The following is a 20,694-nucleotide window of genomic DNA, read 5'->3' as shown; positions in this document are numbered from 1 at the left end:
TTTACTCTCACTGTTCTGGCTAAGCAGGATGTTTCCTTTTTCTGAGATCAGCAGACAGTAGAAGAAAGAAAAAACATTGTCATGCCAGTCTAGTGTATTACAACATTTTATAATACATTAATAAAAACAGATGCATTTAATGAGAGGTACAGTATGTTGTTTGGAAGGAAGACCGAAACTGTCCATCTTGGCTTGTGCATTATGTCATGGGTTTGGGTCAGTGTAATATAGGGGGCACTGCACAAGGTCAGTTTGATGGAAAGATCCTTGACATTGAGGATTGCATACTGTGAGACCAGACGTGCCCCTGCAACACTTGTGGATATACTTAATGATTATTTTTCCATGCATAGAGTGTTGTATGTTTTTATATTTAGGAGTTAGGTAATGTTGCTCTACTACTGCCTATATCAGTTTACTTTGGGAGGCCTTTGGGCACAGGGCACGCAAAATACAACGTATAGCTACAGGACTGGTATTTGGTCTCCAGTAGAGGTGCAACATGGGCTGGATCACTAGTTTGGCCACTGTGTCCTGTAGTGACATAAGTAAGATGTGGATGAAACCACAGCCTGCAGCAAGGGACCAGAGATCCAATACACCCAGAAGTGTGCTGAAGGCAGGAGATTCTTCAGATAACATAGCTGTTCAATTGGACGATGATCTAAGGCACAGGTAAGTATTACCTGGGATCTGTTTTAATGAGAAAAAATTCTAAGAAGGGACATAAATTTCAGGGTTTGAGCTGTGGAGAAATAAATGTTAAAGATCGTTAGGGGAGCTGCAGGATTTACATTTGTTCTCACTATGGAGAACTCTAGTGGTGAAATGCACCATAATAAATTATTTTAAAAAATATTCTGGTGACTTAAGATGGTTTTTGTGGCTTAAAATGTGTGTATATCACCTAGTGTATGTTAATAAAAGGACATTCTAACTGTCTCTTAGAATGCATAAAAAGGCCCTGACACACCTATAGCATACAAGCCATGTTTGCTTGTCTCTACTCTGAAGCCTCTCTCAGGAAATGCATTCTGTGACAGACCCTGGAACCATATCAGAATCCTCTAACAGCTGCTTATAACGTGAACTGTCGCTTGGAACATATTGCTGTTATTAGTGGGTTTTAGTTAAGTTCAACTATCCTGCTAATAACAGAATAAAAATGTTTGTGATTCAAATAAATGAATATATATATATATATATATACACATACAGTTGTGTTCAAAATAATAGCAGTTAGACATCACTAACCTGATCAATCACTGTTTTTGGTAGAAAGTATATTTCTACCTGGCAAATAATTTACTAGCAGGTGTAGTAGAGTAATAGAAATCCAACAGACCCAACAGTCATAACATGCATTCTGCTGATTCTGTGTAATTGAATCACTAATTGAAAGGGGCATGTTCAAAATAATAGCAGTGTGGAGTTCTATTAGTGAGGTCATTCATTCTTTGAAAAACAGGTGGCAATTATTGCCCTTATTTAAGGAAGGAAGGCAGCAAATGTTGTACATTCTGGTTACAGTGCATTTCTCTCTGAAATTCTGAGGAAAATGGGTCATTCCAGACATTGTTCAGAAGAACAGCGCACCTTGATTAAAAAGTTGATTGGAGAGGGGAAAACATATAAAGAAGTGCAGAAAATGATAGGCTGCTCAAGCTAAAATGATCGCAAATGCTTTAAAATGGCAACCAAAACCTGAAAGACGTGGAAGAAAGCGAAAAACTACCATTCGAATGGATAGAAGAATAGCCAAAATGGCAAGGACTCAGCCAACAATCAGCTCCAGGAACATCAAAGAAGGTCTAAAGTTACCTGTGAGTACTGTTACAATTAGAAGACGCCTATGTGAAGCCAAGCTATCTGCAAGAAGCCCCCGCAAAGTCCCACTGTTGAAAAAAAGACATGTGCTGAAGAGGTTACAATTTGCCAAAGAGCACATTGACTGGCCTAAAGAGAAATGGCGCAACATTTTGTGAACTGATGAAAGTAAGATTGTTCTTTTTGGGTCTAGTGGCCGGAACCAGTTTGTCAGACGACCCCCAAACACTGGATTCAAGCCACAGTACACTGTGAAGACAGTGAAGCATGGTTGCGCAAGATTCATGATATGGGGATGTTTCTCATACTACGGTGTTGGGCCTATTTATCGCATACCAGGGATCATGGATCAGTTTGAATACATCAGAATACATGAAGAGGTCATGCTGCCTTATGCTGAAGAGGAAATGCCCTTGAAATGGGTGTTCCAACAAGACAACGACCCCAAACACACCAGTAAACGTGCAACATCTTGGTTCCAGACCAACAAGATTAACGTTATGGAGTGGCCAGCCCAATCCCCGGATCTTAATCCAATAGAAAACTTGTGGGGTGACATCAAAAATGCAGTTTCTGAGGCAAAACCAAGAAATAGAGAAGAACTGTGGAATGTAGTCCAATCATCCTGGGCTGGAATACCTGTTCACAGGTGCCAGAAGTTGGTTGACTCCATGCAACACAGATGTACAGCAGTTCTCAGAAACAGTGCTTATACAACTAAATATTCATTAAGTGATTCAAAGGAAAGCAAAATCTTCAAACATTTTTCAGTTTATATAGTGAATGTTTGAGTTTGTAAAGAAGAATACAAACACTGCTATTTTTTTGAACAGTCTAATATTCACTTTTCTTCAATTTTTTTAGAGGAACAACACAAATTTGATATATTTTTCTTCAAGTTTCAATTTGGAATAGAATGTGTAGTGTTCCCAATGCATTTGTGTGTATGGAAATAAAAGCTATTAGAAGGATTTTGAGCTTTATTCACTTTTTTCAACACACTGCTATTATTTTGAACACAACTGTATATATATTTATTTATTTATTTGTTTTTTTTATTTTATTTTTTTTAATTTTGTGTGTTTGGGGGGAGGGGGTCTGTTAATTTTATACTGAGCGTAACAGAAAGTATAGAAGCACCCCTCTTGATAATATATAATAAACTGGTGCTTTAGGTGTACCAGAATATAAAGTCAAGTGCGCTGCTAGAAGTGATAAATCTTTCTTTTTCTGCAGCAAATAGATAATTGTGATAAACCATCTGAAAAGTAGGATAATTCTTTGTTTTCCATGAAAAGAAAAGTATATGCCTACACTGACTTACTTTACTTTTTATTCTAGAAAGAGTTACTTTTATAAAAGAGACCAGAAAGTTAGATTCAAGCAAGTAGTTGAGATTTTAGGCTTTCTGATTTTTGATTGTTACTTGAAGGACCATGCTGCCACCTTCTGACACTGTTTGTTATCAACAAAGGATCAGTTAAAGCTAACCACAAGAAAATATATACAGTGGATATAAAAGGTATATACATCCCTGTTAAAATGTCAGGTTTCTGTAATGTAAAAAAAAATAGATGAAGATAAATAATTTCAGAACTCTTTCCACCTTTAATGTAACCTATAAACTGTACAACTCAGTTGAACAACAAACTGAAATCTTTTAGGTGGAGGGAAGTAAAAATAAAAAATAAAATCATATGGTTCCATAAGTGTGCACACCCTTAAACGATTACTTTGTTGAAGCACCTTTTGATTTGATTACAGAACTGTCTTTTTGCCCACTCTTCCTTGCAAAAACAGTCCAAATCTGTCAGATTGCGAGGGCATCTCCTGTGCACAGGCTTCTTCAGATCACCCCACAGATTTTCAATCAGATTCAGGTCTGGGCTCTGGCTGGGCCATTTCAAAACTTTAATCTTCTTCTGGTGAAGCCATTACTTTGTTGATTTGGATGTATGCTTTGGGTTGTTATCATGCTGAAAGATGTTTAAGCTGAGAAAATGTACCATTTTAAGAAAAAAATAAGATAATTTTGAAATTGATAGCAGTATCACGTCTCAAAAAAGTTGGGACAGGGCAACAAAAAGCTGGCAAAGTAAGTGGTACAAGGCAGAGCTGGAAGAACATTTTGCAACTAATTAGGTTGCAGGTCAGTAACATGATTGGGTATAAAAATGGCATCTTAGAGAGTTAGAGTGTCTCAGAAGTAAAGATGGGCTAAGGTTTACCAATCTGGGAAAAACTGTCCCCAATAAATTGTCAAACAACTTCAGAATAATTTCTCAGCATAAAATTGCAAAGACTTTAAATATATCATCCTCTAAAAGCAGAAACACAATATTAGATGCTCGTGATCTTTGGGCTCATGATGGCACTGCATTAACCCGTTCGTGCCGGCTGCACGCAAATGTGGCCTAGACGCCGAGTGGCAGTACATTTGCGTTCAATATACAAAATACATATGTGCTGAGAGCGTGCGCCCTACTTGCTCCCAGCACACATGTACGGTACTCACCTAAAGGTCCCGGTCTCCTCTTGCGATCGGGACCTTTCCCGATCATGTGACCGCCGTGACATCGTGTCACAGCGGTCACATGACACTAAGCCCTGCCCCATCCCGCCCACCTCCCATTGCAGAAACTCCTCTTCATGCCGGGACGATCCGGCGTGAAGGGGTTAAAAACAGGCATGATTCTGTGATGGGCATCACTGCATGGGCCCAAGAATACTTCCAAAAATCATGCCACTGTCTTCTCTGGGCGGACACTCATTTAAAATGGTCTGTTGCAAAGTGTAAAACTGTTCTGTGGTCAGATGAATCAAAATTTTAAACTCTTCCTAAACTAAAGAGGAAAGGGACTTTCTGGCTTGCTATTAGTTCTCAGGTCAAAAGCCCGCATCTCAGATGGCATTTTGGTGCACCAGTGCATATGGAATGGGCAGCTTGCACATCTGGAGAGGCACCATCAATGCTGAAAGATATATCCAGGTTTTAAAGCAACATATGCTCAGACAAGAAAGGCATGACATTCCTCCCCCAACACTCCAGCAACTGGTCTCCTCAATTCCCAGATGTACAGAGTACTGTTAAAAGAAGAGGGGATGCTACACTGTGGTAAATATGGCCCTTTCTCAATCTGTCTGGAATTGTGAATGTTCTTTTTGTTGCCCTATGCCAACTTTTTTGAGATATGTTGCTGCCATCAATTTCAAAATTATCTTATTTTTTTTCCTAAAATGATACTTTTTCTCAGTTTAAACTTTTGATATGTTTTCTCTTTTCTGTTGTGAATAAAATATGGGTTATGAAATTTTCAAATCCTTGCATTCTGATTTTACGTCGATTTTACATAGCATCCCAGCTTCTTTGGAATTGGGGTTGTATATTCTTGGTTAAAATGCTAAACATAGGCCTTTAAAATGTTTGAAAAATATTTTAAGAAATATGCTGTGACATAAAAGTACTACTCAAAATTTGCCAATATTGTGAACCTGTATAATTGTACTGAGATTTTAATATCTTTAAGAGACAGTACATTTAAATGAGCTGTGAGTGTTCCCCATGAAGATTTCTGAGTCTAATTACTTAAATTTCTGACAGGATTGGATAGACAACGGTCCACCTAAAGTGTTCTGGATATCAGGATTTTATTTCACCCAATCATTTCTGACGGGCGTTTCCCAGAATTATGCTAGAAAATATACAATTCCTATTGACCATATTGGATTTCAGTATGAGGTAAGAAGATGTATTTTGCATTTTGAGCATGTGCTGTTTATTTGTACACTGATTCTGGTTTCAGTGATTTATTTAATGTGGTGGAGATGATCTACGCAAACAAAAACAGGCAATTTTTTAACATCTGGAGATTTCAAAAGCTATAAATTGTATACAGTATGGGTACACGGCATTATTTATTTAAAGATGTCAAAGACTCCCTGAGTAAATCAAAGGCTTCCATTATATACTGTATAACATAATACTAGAGGCAATGTTGTGTTTTTTTAAATGCAATTAAATAGTTTCATTATTTATTACTTGCTTTAGGTCTCATACATTTGGGATGGCCCTGTTGTAACCTTAGAAGCATTATTTAATACTGCTATAGGGCGGCACGGTTCCGCAAAATCACATTTACAGTTAGGTCCATATATATTTGGACACAGGCACAATTTTAGTTTTTTTCAGGTATTTACCAAAACATATTCAAGCTAATGTTATATAATGGATATAAGCTGAAAGTGCACACTCTCACATTTGAGGGTATGTACATCCAAATAGGAGGAAGGGTTTAGGAAGTAACCATCCCCCCTTTTTCAAGGGACCAAAAGTGATTGGACAATTGAGTCAAAAGCTGTTTCATGGCCAGGTGTGGGTATACTCCTTTATTATTTCTTCATCAATTAAGCAGGTAAAAGGTCTGGAGCTGATTCTAAGTGTGGTATTTGCATTTGGAATCTATTGCTGTGAACCTACATCATGCGTTCAAAGGATCTGTCCATGCAAGTGAAAAAGGCCATTGTAAGGCTTCAAAAATGAAACAAATCCATCAGAGAGATAGCAGCAACATTAGAAGTGGCCAAATCAACAGTTTGGTACATTCTGAGGAAAGAAGAACGCACATGTGAGCTCAGCAACATAAAAAGGCATGGACGTCTACAGAAGACAACAGTGGTGGATGATTGCAGGACCTCTCTATGGTAAAGAAAAACCCATTCACAACATCCAGACAAGTGAAGGACACTCTCCGGGAGGTGGGCGTACCATTGTCAAAGTCTACAATCAAGAGAAGACTTCACAAGAGCAAAAACAGAGGGTTCACCACAAGGTGCAAACCATTCATAAGCCTGAAGAATAGAAAAGCCAGATTAGACTTTGCCAAACAGCAAAACATCTAAAATAGCCAGACCAGTTCTGGAAACACATTCTTTGGACGGATGAAATTAAGACTAATCTGTACCAGAATGACGGGAAGAAAAAGTGTGGACAAGGCTTGGAACAACTCATGGTCCAAAGCACACAACGTCATCTGTAAAACATGGTGGAGGTTGTGTGATGGCATTGCATGCATGGCTTCCAGTGGCACTGGGTCATTGGTGTTGATAAAGTGATAGAAGACAGAAGCAGCCGGATTAATTCTGCAGTGTTTAGAGATATATTGTCAGCCCAGAATCAGCCAAATGCAGCAAAGTTGATTGGATGGCGCTTCACAGTACAGATGGACAATGATCCAAAACACACTGCAAAAGCAACCCAGGAGCTTTTGAAGGAAAAGAAGTGGAATATTCTGCAATGGCGGAGTCAATCACCTGATCTCAACCCAATTGAGCATGCATTTCACTTGCTGAAGGCAAAACTAAAGGCAGAAAGGCCCACAAACAAAGAACAACTGAAGACAGCTGCAGTTAGAGCCTGGCAAAGCATCAGAAAGGAGGAAACCCAGTCTTTGGTAAGGTCCATGGGTTCCAGACTTCAGGCAGTCATTGCCAGTAAAGGATTCTCAACAAAAGGTTAAAAATGAACATTTTATTTATGATTATATTCAATTGTCCAATTACTTTTGGTTCATTGAAAAAGGAGGGATGGCTACTCTTAAGAGCTGTAATTCCTAAACCCTTCCTCCAATTCAGATGTACATACCCTCAAATTAACCTGAGAGTGTGCACTTTCAGCCCATATCCATTATATAACTAAAGCTTGAATATGTTTTGGTAAATGCCTGAAAATAATATTGTGCCTGTGTCCAAATATATTTGGACCTAACTGTGATTTTGCAGCTCTGGGTAGGGGGCACGCCGCCATTCGCAGCCTTGGCTGGAAATCACCGGGTCATGGCCAGTGATTCCCCGCTGGCACCTGCCGATCGCTTAGTATCACTGACAGGTGAGAGACCTGTGTATAAATAACACAGATCTCTCCCCTGTCAGCTCCTGCACACCACTTTGTATGGATCTGCAGTGCCATACAAAGCAGTGTGCTTACAGTGTAAGCACACACACACAGCACACAGTTAACCCTTTGATCACCCAACATGTTAACCCCTTCCTGCCCAGTGCCATTAGTACAGTGTCAGTGCTTTTTAGTAGCACTGATCACTGTATTGGTGTCACTGGGGATGTCAGTGACACTAAGTCAGTTCCCCCCAGTGTCCAGATGCCTGCTGCAGTCCCACTATAAGTCGCTGATCACCACCATTACTAGTAAAAATACATAAATAAATAAAATTCCAGTATCTATACCACCATTTTTTAAATGCTAGAACGTTCACGTAAACCAATTAATTTACACATATTGATATTTTTTTTAGTAATATGTAGCAGAATACATTTTGGCCTAAATTTATGATGAAATTTGCTTTTTTTAAAAAAATTTTACTGCATATGTTTTATAGCAAAAAGTCAAAAATATAGTTTTTTTTTTCAAAATTGTCAGTTTTTGCTTATAGCACAAAAAAAATAAAAAATGCACAGATGATCATATACCACCGAAAGAAAGCTCTATTTGTGGGAAAAAAGGACATACGGTGGCAAGAAAAAGTATGTGAACCCCTTGGGATTACGTGGAGTTTTGCATGAATTGGGCATAAAATGTGCTCTGAACGTCATCTAAGTCACAACAATAGAAGAACACAGTCTGCTGAACATAATACTACACAAACATTAGATGTTGCCATGGTTTAATTGCACATAACATGTAAACATTCACAGTGCAGGGAGGAAAAAGTGAACCTTTGGACTTAATAACTGGTTGACCCTCCTTTGGCAGCAATAACCTCAACCAAACATTTCCTGTAGTTGCAGATCAGACCTGCACAACGATCTGGAGTAATTTTGGACAACTCCTCTTCACAAAACTGTTTCAGTGTAGCAATATTCTTGGGATGTCTGGTGTGAATCGCTCTCTTAAGGTCATGCCACAGCATTTCAATCAGGTTGAGGTCAGGACTCTGACTGGGCCACTCCAGAAGGCGTATTCTGTGCTGTTGCAGCCATTGTTTTGTTGAATTACTTGTATGCTTTGGGTCATTGTCCTGTTGCATCACCCATGCTCTGCAGAACTTCAGTTGGCGGACAGATGGTCGTATGTTTTCCTGCAAAATGTCTTGATAAACTCTGGAATTCATTTTCCCATCAATGACAACAATCCGTCCAGGCCCTGAGGCAGCAAAGCAGCCCCAAACCATGATGCTCCCTCTGCCATGTTTTACAGTGGGGGTGAGGTGCCTTTTTTTCTCCACACATAGTGTTGTGTGTTCTTCCCAAACAACTCAATCTTGGTTTCATCTGTCCACAGTATATTTTGCCAGTAGTGCTGTGGAACATCCAGGTGCTCTTTTGCAAACTTCAAACGTGCTGCAATATTCTTTTTGGACAGCAATGGCTTCCTCCGTGGTGTCCTCCCATGTACTCCATTCTTGTTTAATGTTTTCCTTATTGTAGATGTGTCAACAAAAATGTTAGCATGTGCCAGAGATTTCTGTAGGTCTTTAGCTGACATTCTGGGATTCTTCTTTACCTCATGCAGCATTCTGCGCTGTGCACTTGCAGTCTCCCACGCCTAGGGAGAGTAGCAACAGTGCTAAACTTTCTCCATTTGTAGACAATCTGTCTTACCGTGGACACATGAACATCAAGGCTTTTGGAGATACTTTTGTAACCCTTTCCAGCTTCATGCAAGTCAACAATTCTTGATCGTAGGTCTTCTGAGAGCTCTTTTCTGCGAGGCATGGTTCACATCAGACAGTGCTTCTTGAAACCAGTAAACCCAAAACAGGTGTGTGTTTTTTAAGAGCAGGACAGCTGTCAGCAACACATCCAATATCATCACACTGATTGGAGTCAAGGTTGGCTCACTCCTGGCTCCAATTAGCTCTGGGAGAAGTCATTAAGCTAGAGCCTCACATACTTTTTCCTCCCTGCACTGTGAATGTTTACATGTTATGTGCAATTAAACCATGGCAACATCTAATGTTTGTGTAGTATTATGTTCAGCAGACTGTGTTCTTCTATTGTTGTGACTTAGATGACGTTCAGAGCACATTTTATGCCCAATTCATGCAAAACTCCACGTAATCCCAAGGGGTTCACATACTTTTTCTTGCAACTGTAAATTTAATTTGGGTGCAGGGTTGCATGAGCACGTAATTGTCAGTTAAAGTAACACAGTGCCATATCGCAAAAATGTCCAAGTGGTTAATCAAAGATTGCCACAAAATGTTGTCTGCATTCTTAAATGATGAAAGGATGGCTCCCTCAAAGGCCAATAGCACATTGATTGATTTGCCTTTGTACTATACAATATATGGGAACTGCCTGTATAATCATTGAAGATCCCCCACTGTATCCTCACAGCACACTTTCCCACATGGGTGCCTTTACTTTTGCTAGAGCAAGATTCTTTTTCATATGTTGATTTCAGCTTCTTTTATAGCCCTAGTAACATATGCATAAACACACAACTGGGCTGATTACCCATGGCTAGTGAAAAGGAAAGTGTCAGCTTTTTTCAGATTTAGGTCAGAAAATGGAAGACGTGATTAGTTTATGGGAGACATAAACCACTTCCTTCTGTTTTTATAAGCTGGTTCCACTGTCACAAGTTAAAGAAAAGGTGGCTGATTTTTTTTATATCTCTAGAACAAATATGACTAGGACAGTAGAAAAAATGTAAAGAAAATCTGATTGGATGATATAATCTGGCAATTATTAAAATGTTCAGATTCACCATTTCTAAGAAAAGTTTAGATGTTGAAATTTTCTAATGAAAATGAGGAGACATCACTCTTGAATATAGATCTTGTTTAGGATGAAAAAGTAGACAAACTAGCAATATTGCAGAAGTGTAGGAAATACAAGTATCTGCTTCAACTATGAAAGCATTTTCTGTCTCCTGAACCCTTGGATTGATTGACCCAGACTGTACACAGAAATTCAGCATAGGTCTGTGCAAAGTCCTGTGCCTGTTATTCAACAGTCAACTTCCTGAACCTCGTAAAGGCTCTGACATTTGACTGAACGGTTTTGGGGTTTAGTCTTGCAAAGGCTGGTGCTTAGTGCTAATTTGGAAGAAAATCATGTTTAGAACCTGAGCCTTGAATTCAGGGGTCTATGTATAGACAAAACTTGCACAAAGTTTTTTTGGGTTTTTTTTAACTAAAATTTGTTCATATGTAACATTTTATTACATTTGCAGAAGGAGACTGGGGAATTATAAACTACATTAGTTCATATAATAAAATATTTTTCATCATCATGTTAATGAAAACCTGGCTTTTTCACATGCATACAGTGACTAAATCACACTGCTTTAACCACTTGTCCTTTGGAAGGTTTTATCCCCTTTATGACTAGGCCGTTGTTTGCTATTTAGCACTTTGCTACTTTAGCTGGCAATGATTCGGTCATGCAACACTGTACCCAAGGAAATTTATATAATTTTTTTTCACACAAAGAGAGCTTTCTTTGGATGGTATTTGATCACCACTGGGTATTTTATTTTTTTATTCTATAAACTTAAATAAAAGCAACATTTTATATATATATATATATATATATATATATACTGTATATATATATTCTACTTTGTTATAAAACATATCCAATAGAAAAATCAAAACCTCAAATGTCTTCAAACATTTAGGCCAAAATGTATTCTGCTACATCTTTGGTAAAAAAAAATAAAATCACCATATTTGTATATTAATTGTGTGAAAGTTATAGCTACTACAAACTGCTACAGACACTGTACTTGTAATGGCGGGGATTAGCGACTTATAGTGGGACTGTGTTAGTGTGGCAGGCAATCTGGCACTAGCAGACACTCTCTGGGAGGGACACTGACTGACGTTGCTAGTGACTAATACAGTAAGCAGGTATAATACTGTAAACTGTACCAATGACACTGGCTGGGAACATCAAGAAGCTACCAAGAGGTTAATTGTATGCCTAACAAGTGTAATGTGTGCTGCTTTTACTCACAGATCTGGCTGTTTTTCTTTCTGCTTTTCAGGGAGAAGAAGTAGCCCAATCACTGTTCTGTGTGTTTGTAAACACAGAAGTCTGTGCTGTAATTGGACACAGCTGATCAGCAGGTTTCAGCCAAAATCATTCGCTGACACCTGCTGACAAACCCAGAAGGAAGCTGGTAACATACTAGTACGTTGCTGTGCATGCAGCTGCCACCTGCTCACAGTACATTCACTGTGAGCAGGTCGGCAAGTGGTTAACCATACTTATTGAGCCACCCTCACCTTAGATGAGCCACACCCACTTTTACCAAAATCCAGCCTCAAGTTTACCATAATATATGGGAGCTGCCATTGTAGACCTCCAGGTCATTGTCTTGGTTGTTACTTCACTGTTAGGTACATCTCCTGACCTGAAACAAACAATAGCAGCGTCAATATGTCTTTGCAGGTTCATTTTAACCCCTTCCCACCAACGTCACACAAATATGCAGCCTTGCAGAACTGGGCTTTTTTCCATGGGGGTGCATATTTGCATACTTGTGTTTCTGCTGGGAGCGCACCGCACAACATGCTCCCAGCACAAAGACCGGGGTGTCACTGAGAGCCCCGGGTCCAGTTCTAATGATCGGGACCCGGGACTCCCAATTCTGGGTCACATGATCGCTGTGATAGCCTCTGATCAGCTGTCACAGTGATCAGTCACTGTGCAGCCCGGCCCCCTTGTTTTTTTTTTCTCTCTGACTGGAGGAGAGAGATACACTGTATCTCTTGCCTTCCTTGCATAGAGAAAAAAAAACAACTGTTTGTTTTTAAATAAATATTTAAAAAATAAAGAAAAAATACCTCGATCAAGGTTTGAACTAGTTCATTGCCAGGGTTAGTGTTTGGGTCAAGGTCAGGGTCAAAGGTCAGGATTTTTTTTTTCTTTTTTGCTTTAAATTGGTGTCAATGTCAGTGTGTTTTAGGTAAAGAAACCAAAAAATGGGCACTATTGTTTCTGGGCTGTACTGTGGGTACAAACAACAAATATCATACACATATATGGTATCGCTTCGACTGTCTACAGCTGGAAACTTTATTTTGGGTTGTTCTGGCGGTAGGTTATGGTAGTAACAAGAAACACACAGCTAAATTAAATATTTAATTTTTTTTTCTTTTTTTCACTATTTTGGATCAGTTTTCCTTTGATAATAAAAAAGAGTCAGGAGATATCCATTACCATTTACCACCAAATGAAAGCCCAATGTGTCCTGAAAAAAACAAGGTATAATTCACCTGGATGTACAAAGTAGTTGTGTAGTGATGATATGTACGGTTTTACTAACACGTCAAAGTGGCAAAATTGTGCTTAGGCGGTAAGATTTGTTTTACCCTTAGGCATGAAGGGGTTAAGACACCAGGGAGGAGGTCTACACCAGAGGATAAATCCCTCTTTACTGTACATACATTTACATGCATCTGGATGAACAACAGGCTGACACCAACAACCTTAGTCACAGTAAAGAGGTCTGGAGCCAAACACATTGACTCCCATCTGGGGACCACTGTTATTTTACTAATTTGTCAAAAACTAGAAAAAATTGTTTCCTTCCAAATCTAAGGGTAAAAGAAAGAAGGCCAACATACTGTATATGAAGCACACTGATATTTGAATTTTAATGTAAACATTGTTATATGAATTGTCCACAAGCATTAACACTGTTTCTGCGCTGGACGTGTTCTTGTAGGAGACGTGAAAATCTAGAAATGCATCAACATTGGTGAACCACACAGTTGGAAAAGCAATGTGTGACAAACCCAGCTTAATAAGACAGAATGTGCTAAAAACAGTGCAATTCACTTTGGAGATCCTTTGCAACCCCTTTGAATCTGTTAAAACACAAGAATAGCTAACTTTATAGCTCCTAGCAGTGTGCATAAAAACACTTACACAAGCTGGTGGTGATCACTCATCCCCTCCACCCAAGTCTATTTATCCATGTTGGAAAATTTGTATCTACTCTTGCAAAAAGCCTCACCAACTCTTAGCACTTCTTTACACCCTACACCTTTTTTTTATCCTTAAGGCTTGGTTCACATCTGTGCTGTGGTGCAGCTGTGGATCCACACAAAAATCCATGCAGCCGCACCACCCGCACAGAGAAATGAGGACCCACAGGGGGGTGCCATTAGTTCTAATGACACACCGCCCGCACTGGAAAACGCAACCGTACTGGGAACCGAGTTTCCCATGCAGGCTGCATTTTCAGAAGAAGTGCAGGGACTTCCCTGTGTGTCACATGGCACGGGAGTCCATTGAAATGAATGGGCTCTCTTGCCCACGCAAAACGTGGCTCGCACGGCCGCATATATGTGAAGACCCCATTCACACTTGAGTGTTTTTCAGCTCAAAGTTCAAAAATGTTCAACAAGTAAAATCCCATTATTTCCAATGGCACCTGTTCACACTTGAGGGTTTTGTCGCCTTTGGCAAAATGGCTGTCACTTAGAAAAGTCCTTGTGCTACTTTTCAGGCAGATCTGAGCATTTTTTTCCCACATAGACTTGAATGGAAAATGCCTGAACAGTGGGAATTTCTATTGGCCACAGCAAAAACACCTAAATGAAAAAACACCTATAATATCTGCACATCTGCTAAAAAAAAACACTCAAAGGGCACTTTAAAAAACACTCAGCTTAGTGTGAATGGAAGTGAGGGGGGGGGGATCCTATGTACTAATACAAAAAATAACAAATATTCTGGATTCAAAAACTTTGCTCAATTTAAACATTTTACTTTGTTCCACTATGAAAACATTTAACCACTTGCCCTCCAGAGGATTTACCCCCCTTCCTGGCCAGGACATTTTTTGCGATACGGCGCTGCTTTAATTGACAATTGCGCAGTCATGCAGCGCTGCACCCAAATTAAATTTACATCCTTTTTTCTCCCACAAATAGAGCTTTCTTTCGATTGTATTTGATTGCCTCTGCATTTTTATTTTTTGCGCTATAAACAAACAAAAAAAAACAGTATTTTTGACTTTTTGCTATTAAACATCCAGTAAAAAAAATGTAAAATCAAATTTTGGTATAAATTTACACCAAAATGTACTCTGCTACATGTCTTTGCAAAAAAAAATCCAAATACGTTAAACTACGTGGTTTATGTGAAAGTTATAGCGTTTCCAAACAGCGATATATATCCTGGAATTTTTTTTTTCTAGTAATGGCGGCGATCAGTGACTTATAGCAAGACTGCAGCGGGCATTCTGACACTGGGGGGAACTCACTTGGTGTCACTGACATCCCCAGTGATACCAATACAGTACTAATAAAAAGCACTGACATTGTACTAATTGCACTGGGCAGGAAGGGGTTAACATCTGGGGCAATCAAAGGGTTAACTATATGTTGTTTCACAGTATGCCGTGTGAGTGCTTTACACTGTAAGCACACTGCTTTGTGTGACTCTGCTATGCAGAGCCATACAAAGCAGTGTGCAGGAGCTGATAGGGGAAAGTTCTGTGTTGTTTATACACAGGTCTCTCCCCCGTTGGAGATATTCAGTGATCACTGGGTCCCGGCGAGTAATCACCATCCAGAACCCGGTGATTGACAGCCGAGGCTGCAAATGGCGTAATTTTGCGCACCTGTGCTGTCCTGTAGCAGTATTTCTGTTATAGGGCAACGCGGAACCGGATAATAAGATTCAATTACAACTGTATGCTTATAATATTATTATACAGGATTTATATAGTGCAGTTTGCGCAGCGCTTTACAAAATGAAGGTAGACATTACAGTCACAATACAGTTTGGTACAAGAGGAAACAGAGGGCCCTGCTCGTTAGAGCTTACAGTCCTTCCATATAACCCTCTGCAATTATGTAAAAAGATTTAGAAGTATTGCGTATTATGATCTACGTTTACTGGCACAGTGTATAATATCATTATGTGCATTCAACTCATTGCAAGAGCTGTAAAAACCACTGTTCCCAATTTAAAGTCGAGATATTACATATAGCATGAACTTAAAAGGTTATCACGCATGGACATAAGTGCAATGGAGACCAGGAGGGTGTAGGCTGTTAGTTAACCTTTTCTTTTTTGAAAAGGTGAACTAACCCAACAAGGCTCCATATAATGTGTCAATCCACTAAGCATAGCCTATATAAGTTTATATCTCATGTATAACTCTCCATTTATATCAAAGATAATAAGGTCATTTGCTGTCATAGGACACTGGGATAATCCATGTAACGAACCATACATCCAAGTGCAGGTGGAACACAGTTATTAGCATCCACTCCTCTCTGAGAAAGAAAGTTTTCCCGGTAACACAGGAATACGAATAGATCGTGGGTTTGCATCAATCCAGTATATCATATCACAGGAATATCTTCAATAAAACATAACATGCTATGAGACAAGCCGTTTACAAATAATATATATAAAAACTGTAAACTGCTAAATCCCTTGTGATTCTGTCTATTTGTAGTGTACTGATTATGTCTAGATTTGTTTGTAGGTGAGGAATCACATGCAGCTTTCTATAATATACAATATAGTATGACTTATTCATGCGACTTCTCTTGTAAGCTGGTCCCACAAATGTCCTCAGCTGATCAGTGTTCACTTCAAAGAGCTGTTTAGCAATTTCAGTAGTATAAAGTTTATGAGTCAAAGTATTTACTTGGAAAGTCATGTAATGTACCTGATATTTGAGTGCAGATGGAACACAATTGACATCCAGCTTCCGTGTGGCAGCCACTTCCTCTGGGGAAAAGGGTCTGCCTGGTAACAAGGGAATTTGAATCTATCATAGATGTTGCATCAAAAACACATGAATATCCTGATAGAAAAACTTTTAACATTCAATGCGACAGCTTGTTGTGTAGTCTTTATTACTTAGCTCTTTACCACCAGTGATGTCATCAGTGTGCAGCCCTGTTACTGCACACTCAGGCAGGTACCTGATGGCAACTTTAGGAAGGAGGAGGCAGGAGTGACTGGAGCGGTGTATTTTATTGCTGTTTCCACAGCTTGTTGTGTGCTGTAAGTATGTAATCCCAAATCAGATTGCAATGTCTTTGATAGCATACATGACTTTTTCATGGGAGTTCCACCATAAGCATGTCTCATACATAAACCCAGTTATTCCATGTTTGCTTCAGTTGGCTTCGCAGCTTGTTACTTACCAATATAGTAGAGTTCATTAATCAAACAACAATTTAAATGTCTCTCCAGCCCTATTATTCACAACTCAAGTCAATATTCATATGTAGCAGTATTGCATAAACCACAGTACTTGGACAACTTCTATGTGAAAGGAACTATCTCAGTAACCCCACCGGTTTTGCTGGAACCATGTCAGTTGCCTCAGGAGAATGGGAATACATGTGTCCCAGCACCCTTCCCTTAAATGGTGCCTGCTGGTGTCTGTTTGCACCACATTCTCCATCCTGCATATCAGACCTCTCATGGTGCACCTTGAAAGAGAACTCTGGACCAACTATATGCAATCAAAATGTGCCGGTAGTAGGCTATACAAGCCCGGAGGTGACCTTATAATTTTTATTATATATTATTTGTGCACCGGTGGGCACACATTCACAATGGTTTAACCCCTGATGACGCTGTGAATTTAGCAGTGAAACACAATGGCTTTTTTGTGTCAGTTGGGGAAATTATTTTGATTTGCTGCTTTTTCAGTTTGGAAGGTGACCTTTTAAGGAATTAATATAGGGCCTTAATCTACACTGAAGAAGGCAAGTGAAGGATATTTTTAAGAGTTATGGAAAGTTAATTTATGTAGAATAATGATTTGATTGCTTTCATCCTGTAAGGGAAGAAGGCTGTGAATTAGGTAGACATGAAATAAACTGAGATGAGAATATAGTTATAAGATTTGAGAAAGTTGAGTAATTATTATTATTATAATACAGTATTTATAAAGCGCCAATAGTTCGCTCAGCACTGTACATTACAATGGGGGACAGAACAATAACAATACAATACAATGCAAAACATGAGGGGATCGAGGGCCCTGCTCTTTCGAGCTTACAATCTAGGAGGAAAGTAATCATTATATGTAGATACAGCAGTTAAAGTAAGATTGGGACTGCCTAAATAAACATTGGTAACCGCTGAAAGTCACCTTCCAATATAGTACGCACAAACACAATTGAAGTTCTACACATCCTAATACATGAGAAAATAAAATTTATTATCTACTGTGATGGGACTAGACATGCATAGAGGAAATGTATGTTGTAAATTTTATGTGAAAATAACAAATATATATATAGTAATAACTAATATGTTATATCCAGCATGTTTCAAATTAATTCCACTATAAATTGTTAACATCTTATACACACGCACATACTCACTCATTAAGAACAATAAGAAAAAAAATTAGATTGCACTTTATAGGTTTGGAGTAAGACTCAATTTGCCATTTAAACCTAAAGGTACTGTGTCATTCAGTCACAGTAGCTATATCCATTTACTTTCTTTTTGCAATACTTTTTTTTACATAGTTAGTCTGTCTGAAAAAAGCCAAAATTCCATCCAGTTCAACCATTAAAAATAAAAGTTATAATCCTATATCCACAGTTGATCCAGAGGAAAGCAAAAAAAAAAAATAGCAAACCACGATCCAATTTGCTCCTGCAGGGGAAAAAAATCCTTCCTGATCCCCGAGAGGCAATCGGATCAACTTTACCTATAAATGATAGTATCCAGTTATATTATGTGCATCTCGGAAAGAATCCAGGCCTTTTTTAAAACAATCCACTGAGCTGGCCAGAACCAACTCTTGAGGGAGACTATTCCACATTTTCTTACCGTGAAGAAATCTTTCCATATTTGGAGATTAAATCTCTTTTCCTCCAGACATAAAGAGTGCCCCCTTGTCTACAACTCTTCCTTTTTTACCAGGGAGACACCCCATCTAATAAAAGCTAGGCAACTAACCACACTGCCTCCATGTTCGAGGACAAAATGTCTTACTACTGAAGACATTAAACTATTCAAAAACAGAACATTGATACAACTTCTGCCATAGCATAATCCTACATATTAAATACATATTTAGCTGGCCCGTAGTGTTAGAATGATCCTTTATCTGACCAGTTCCTGTGCTATCTAGATTAATTTCTATTTTAAAAGTTGATGTAGTATTATGGTTGCTTTGGCTACCCACAATGCTTTTCCTTTAAATTTTCAGGGTGTTCTGTATACATCTGTATAAATTTCCCTCTGTCATCATTTCAGGTGACCAGTTACGAGCACACCATAGACACATCTCCAGAAGATGGTGCGTACATCAGAGGACTCTTCTTAGAGGGCGCACGCTGGGACAGACAAGAAATGCAAATTGGAGAATCTCTTCCCAAAATCCTGTATGATCCTCTACCTGTCATATGGCTGAAACCAGGAGAAAGTGCAAAATTTGAGCACAAAAACTCATACTTCTGTCCTATATATAAAACCAGTGCTAGGCGGGGAACGCTCTCAACCACTGGCCATTCCACCAACTATGTCCTCTCTATAGAACTTCCCACAGACAAACCTCAGAAACATTGGATAAACCGCGGTGTGGCAGCTCTTTGCCAACTTGATGATTAATTTATGTAAAGTGTAGGAATTAACTCTTCCTACTTGTTATTTTATTTGCATTACTACTGTACACATTCTGTTTGATACATTTCAGATGTCCAATAGTATGTGCCTTAAAAAAAAAATCAGTCTTCTGTGTACTAATGGTTGTACAAATCTTGACAATAAATTTGAACATAATCCAATTTTGTAGCCAGAGTAAATTCATTTCTCTGCCCTGAGCAACATGCCTGACAATGCCTTTCATATACTTTTACCTTATTAGCATGTATCCGAGATAAAAATTAGCTATACCTACATAGCCACACCTAGATTTGTAGGGTGTTTTATTATTTAACACTTTCGGTGATCTCTCACTATGCTTTAACAGTTGTAAGATGTGTTGCAAAGACCATACACTCGTACATTTATTTTAAGTGGTTTCTCCTGGGTTTTCATAACCAGTTTTATTCTTTGGCAGCAAAGTAGAACACAGAGACTTCCATCAAAGTGGTACATAAAACAGAACAAAAAACTTTCAGCCTCCAGTAAATCATAGTCCCACAAGGATGCATCAAATAGGAGTTGCAGAAAATACATTATTGCTTATCTCTATGGGCTTGTTCAGAGGTCAGTTAGTTAAAAAGTATTGAGACTAAAAGATTATCCAAATCAGGCAAGAAATTATTTTCAGACAGAGAGCTCAGAAATAGTAAGCCAACATGTGTTCTTATAGCAGATTTTCTTCTGTGACCCATTTGGGGAAGAGGATAGAGTCTCTTACTACCCCTCCCCTCACCCACAAACTCACTTTCCTGGGCTCCCAGCCACTCTGATGGGTACCAGGAGCATGTGAACTCGCACCCATGTGCCCAATCACCATGCATGCAATCGAGGTGGATGACGGAATACTCCCTGCTGCGCAACTGTGATCTCAGAACACATTGATCAGCGCTGTAGCCAAGTGGCTGCATGCGCTGATAGAGTGGAAATTTTCCATCATTCCCATAGAAGAGAAGCTGTTCGTTATATTAATTGTTCTCCAGCAGAAACATAGAAGGATCAAAATTTGGTGAGTCCCTGCTAAACCAGCTGATTTTATATCCATCTGTATGGCCAGCTTTAGTCTTTTTAAAGCGGATCTTACAAAATAGCAGGATTCCCTTATTTAGTTTAGCCCAGTGAAAACACTGATCTGAAAAAATTAAAAGTAGTAAAACAACTACAATAAATAACACCTCTCAGGTTTTATTGCTGTCTATAACACCCATTAGTGAGATTCTAAAAATGTGTTTCTATGGATATAGCTATAGAGCC

At 38.9% G+C, this 20,694-nt stretch overlaps 1 protein-coding gene across 1 annotated transcript in view; it reads left to right on the top strand.

The window, feature by feature from the left end:
- The window catches only part of DNAH3 (dynein axonemal heavy chain 3), a 213,068-nt gene extending 193,485 nt beyond the window's left edge, over window positions 1-19,583 (top strand). Inside the window, exons 36-37 of the mRNA XM_089674783.1 lie at window positions 5,429-5,566; window positions 19,054-19,583. Of these exons, the coding sequence (XP_089530909.1) occupies window positions 5,429-5,566; window positions 19,054-19,407 (492 nt within the window). The 3' untranslated portion in view covers window positions 19,408-19,583. The remainder of the gene's footprint in view (window positions 1-5,428; window positions 5,567-19,053) is intronic.
- The last annotated feature ends 1,111 nt before the right edge of the window (window positions 19,584-20,694 follow it).

Source organism: Staurois parvus, unplaced genomic scaffold (genome assembly GCF_062004578.1).
Source record: "Staurois parvus isolate SC_StPar_1 unplaced genomic scaffold, SC_StPar_1.0 ptg000152l, whole genome shotgun sequence".
In the NCBI taxonomy this organism is placed as follows: Eukaryota; Metazoa; Chordata; class Amphibia; order Anura; family Ranidae; genus Staurois; species Staurois parvus.
Note: the sequence above shows the minus strand (reverse complement) of the source record. Positions and strands in the feature narration are given on the sequence as shown.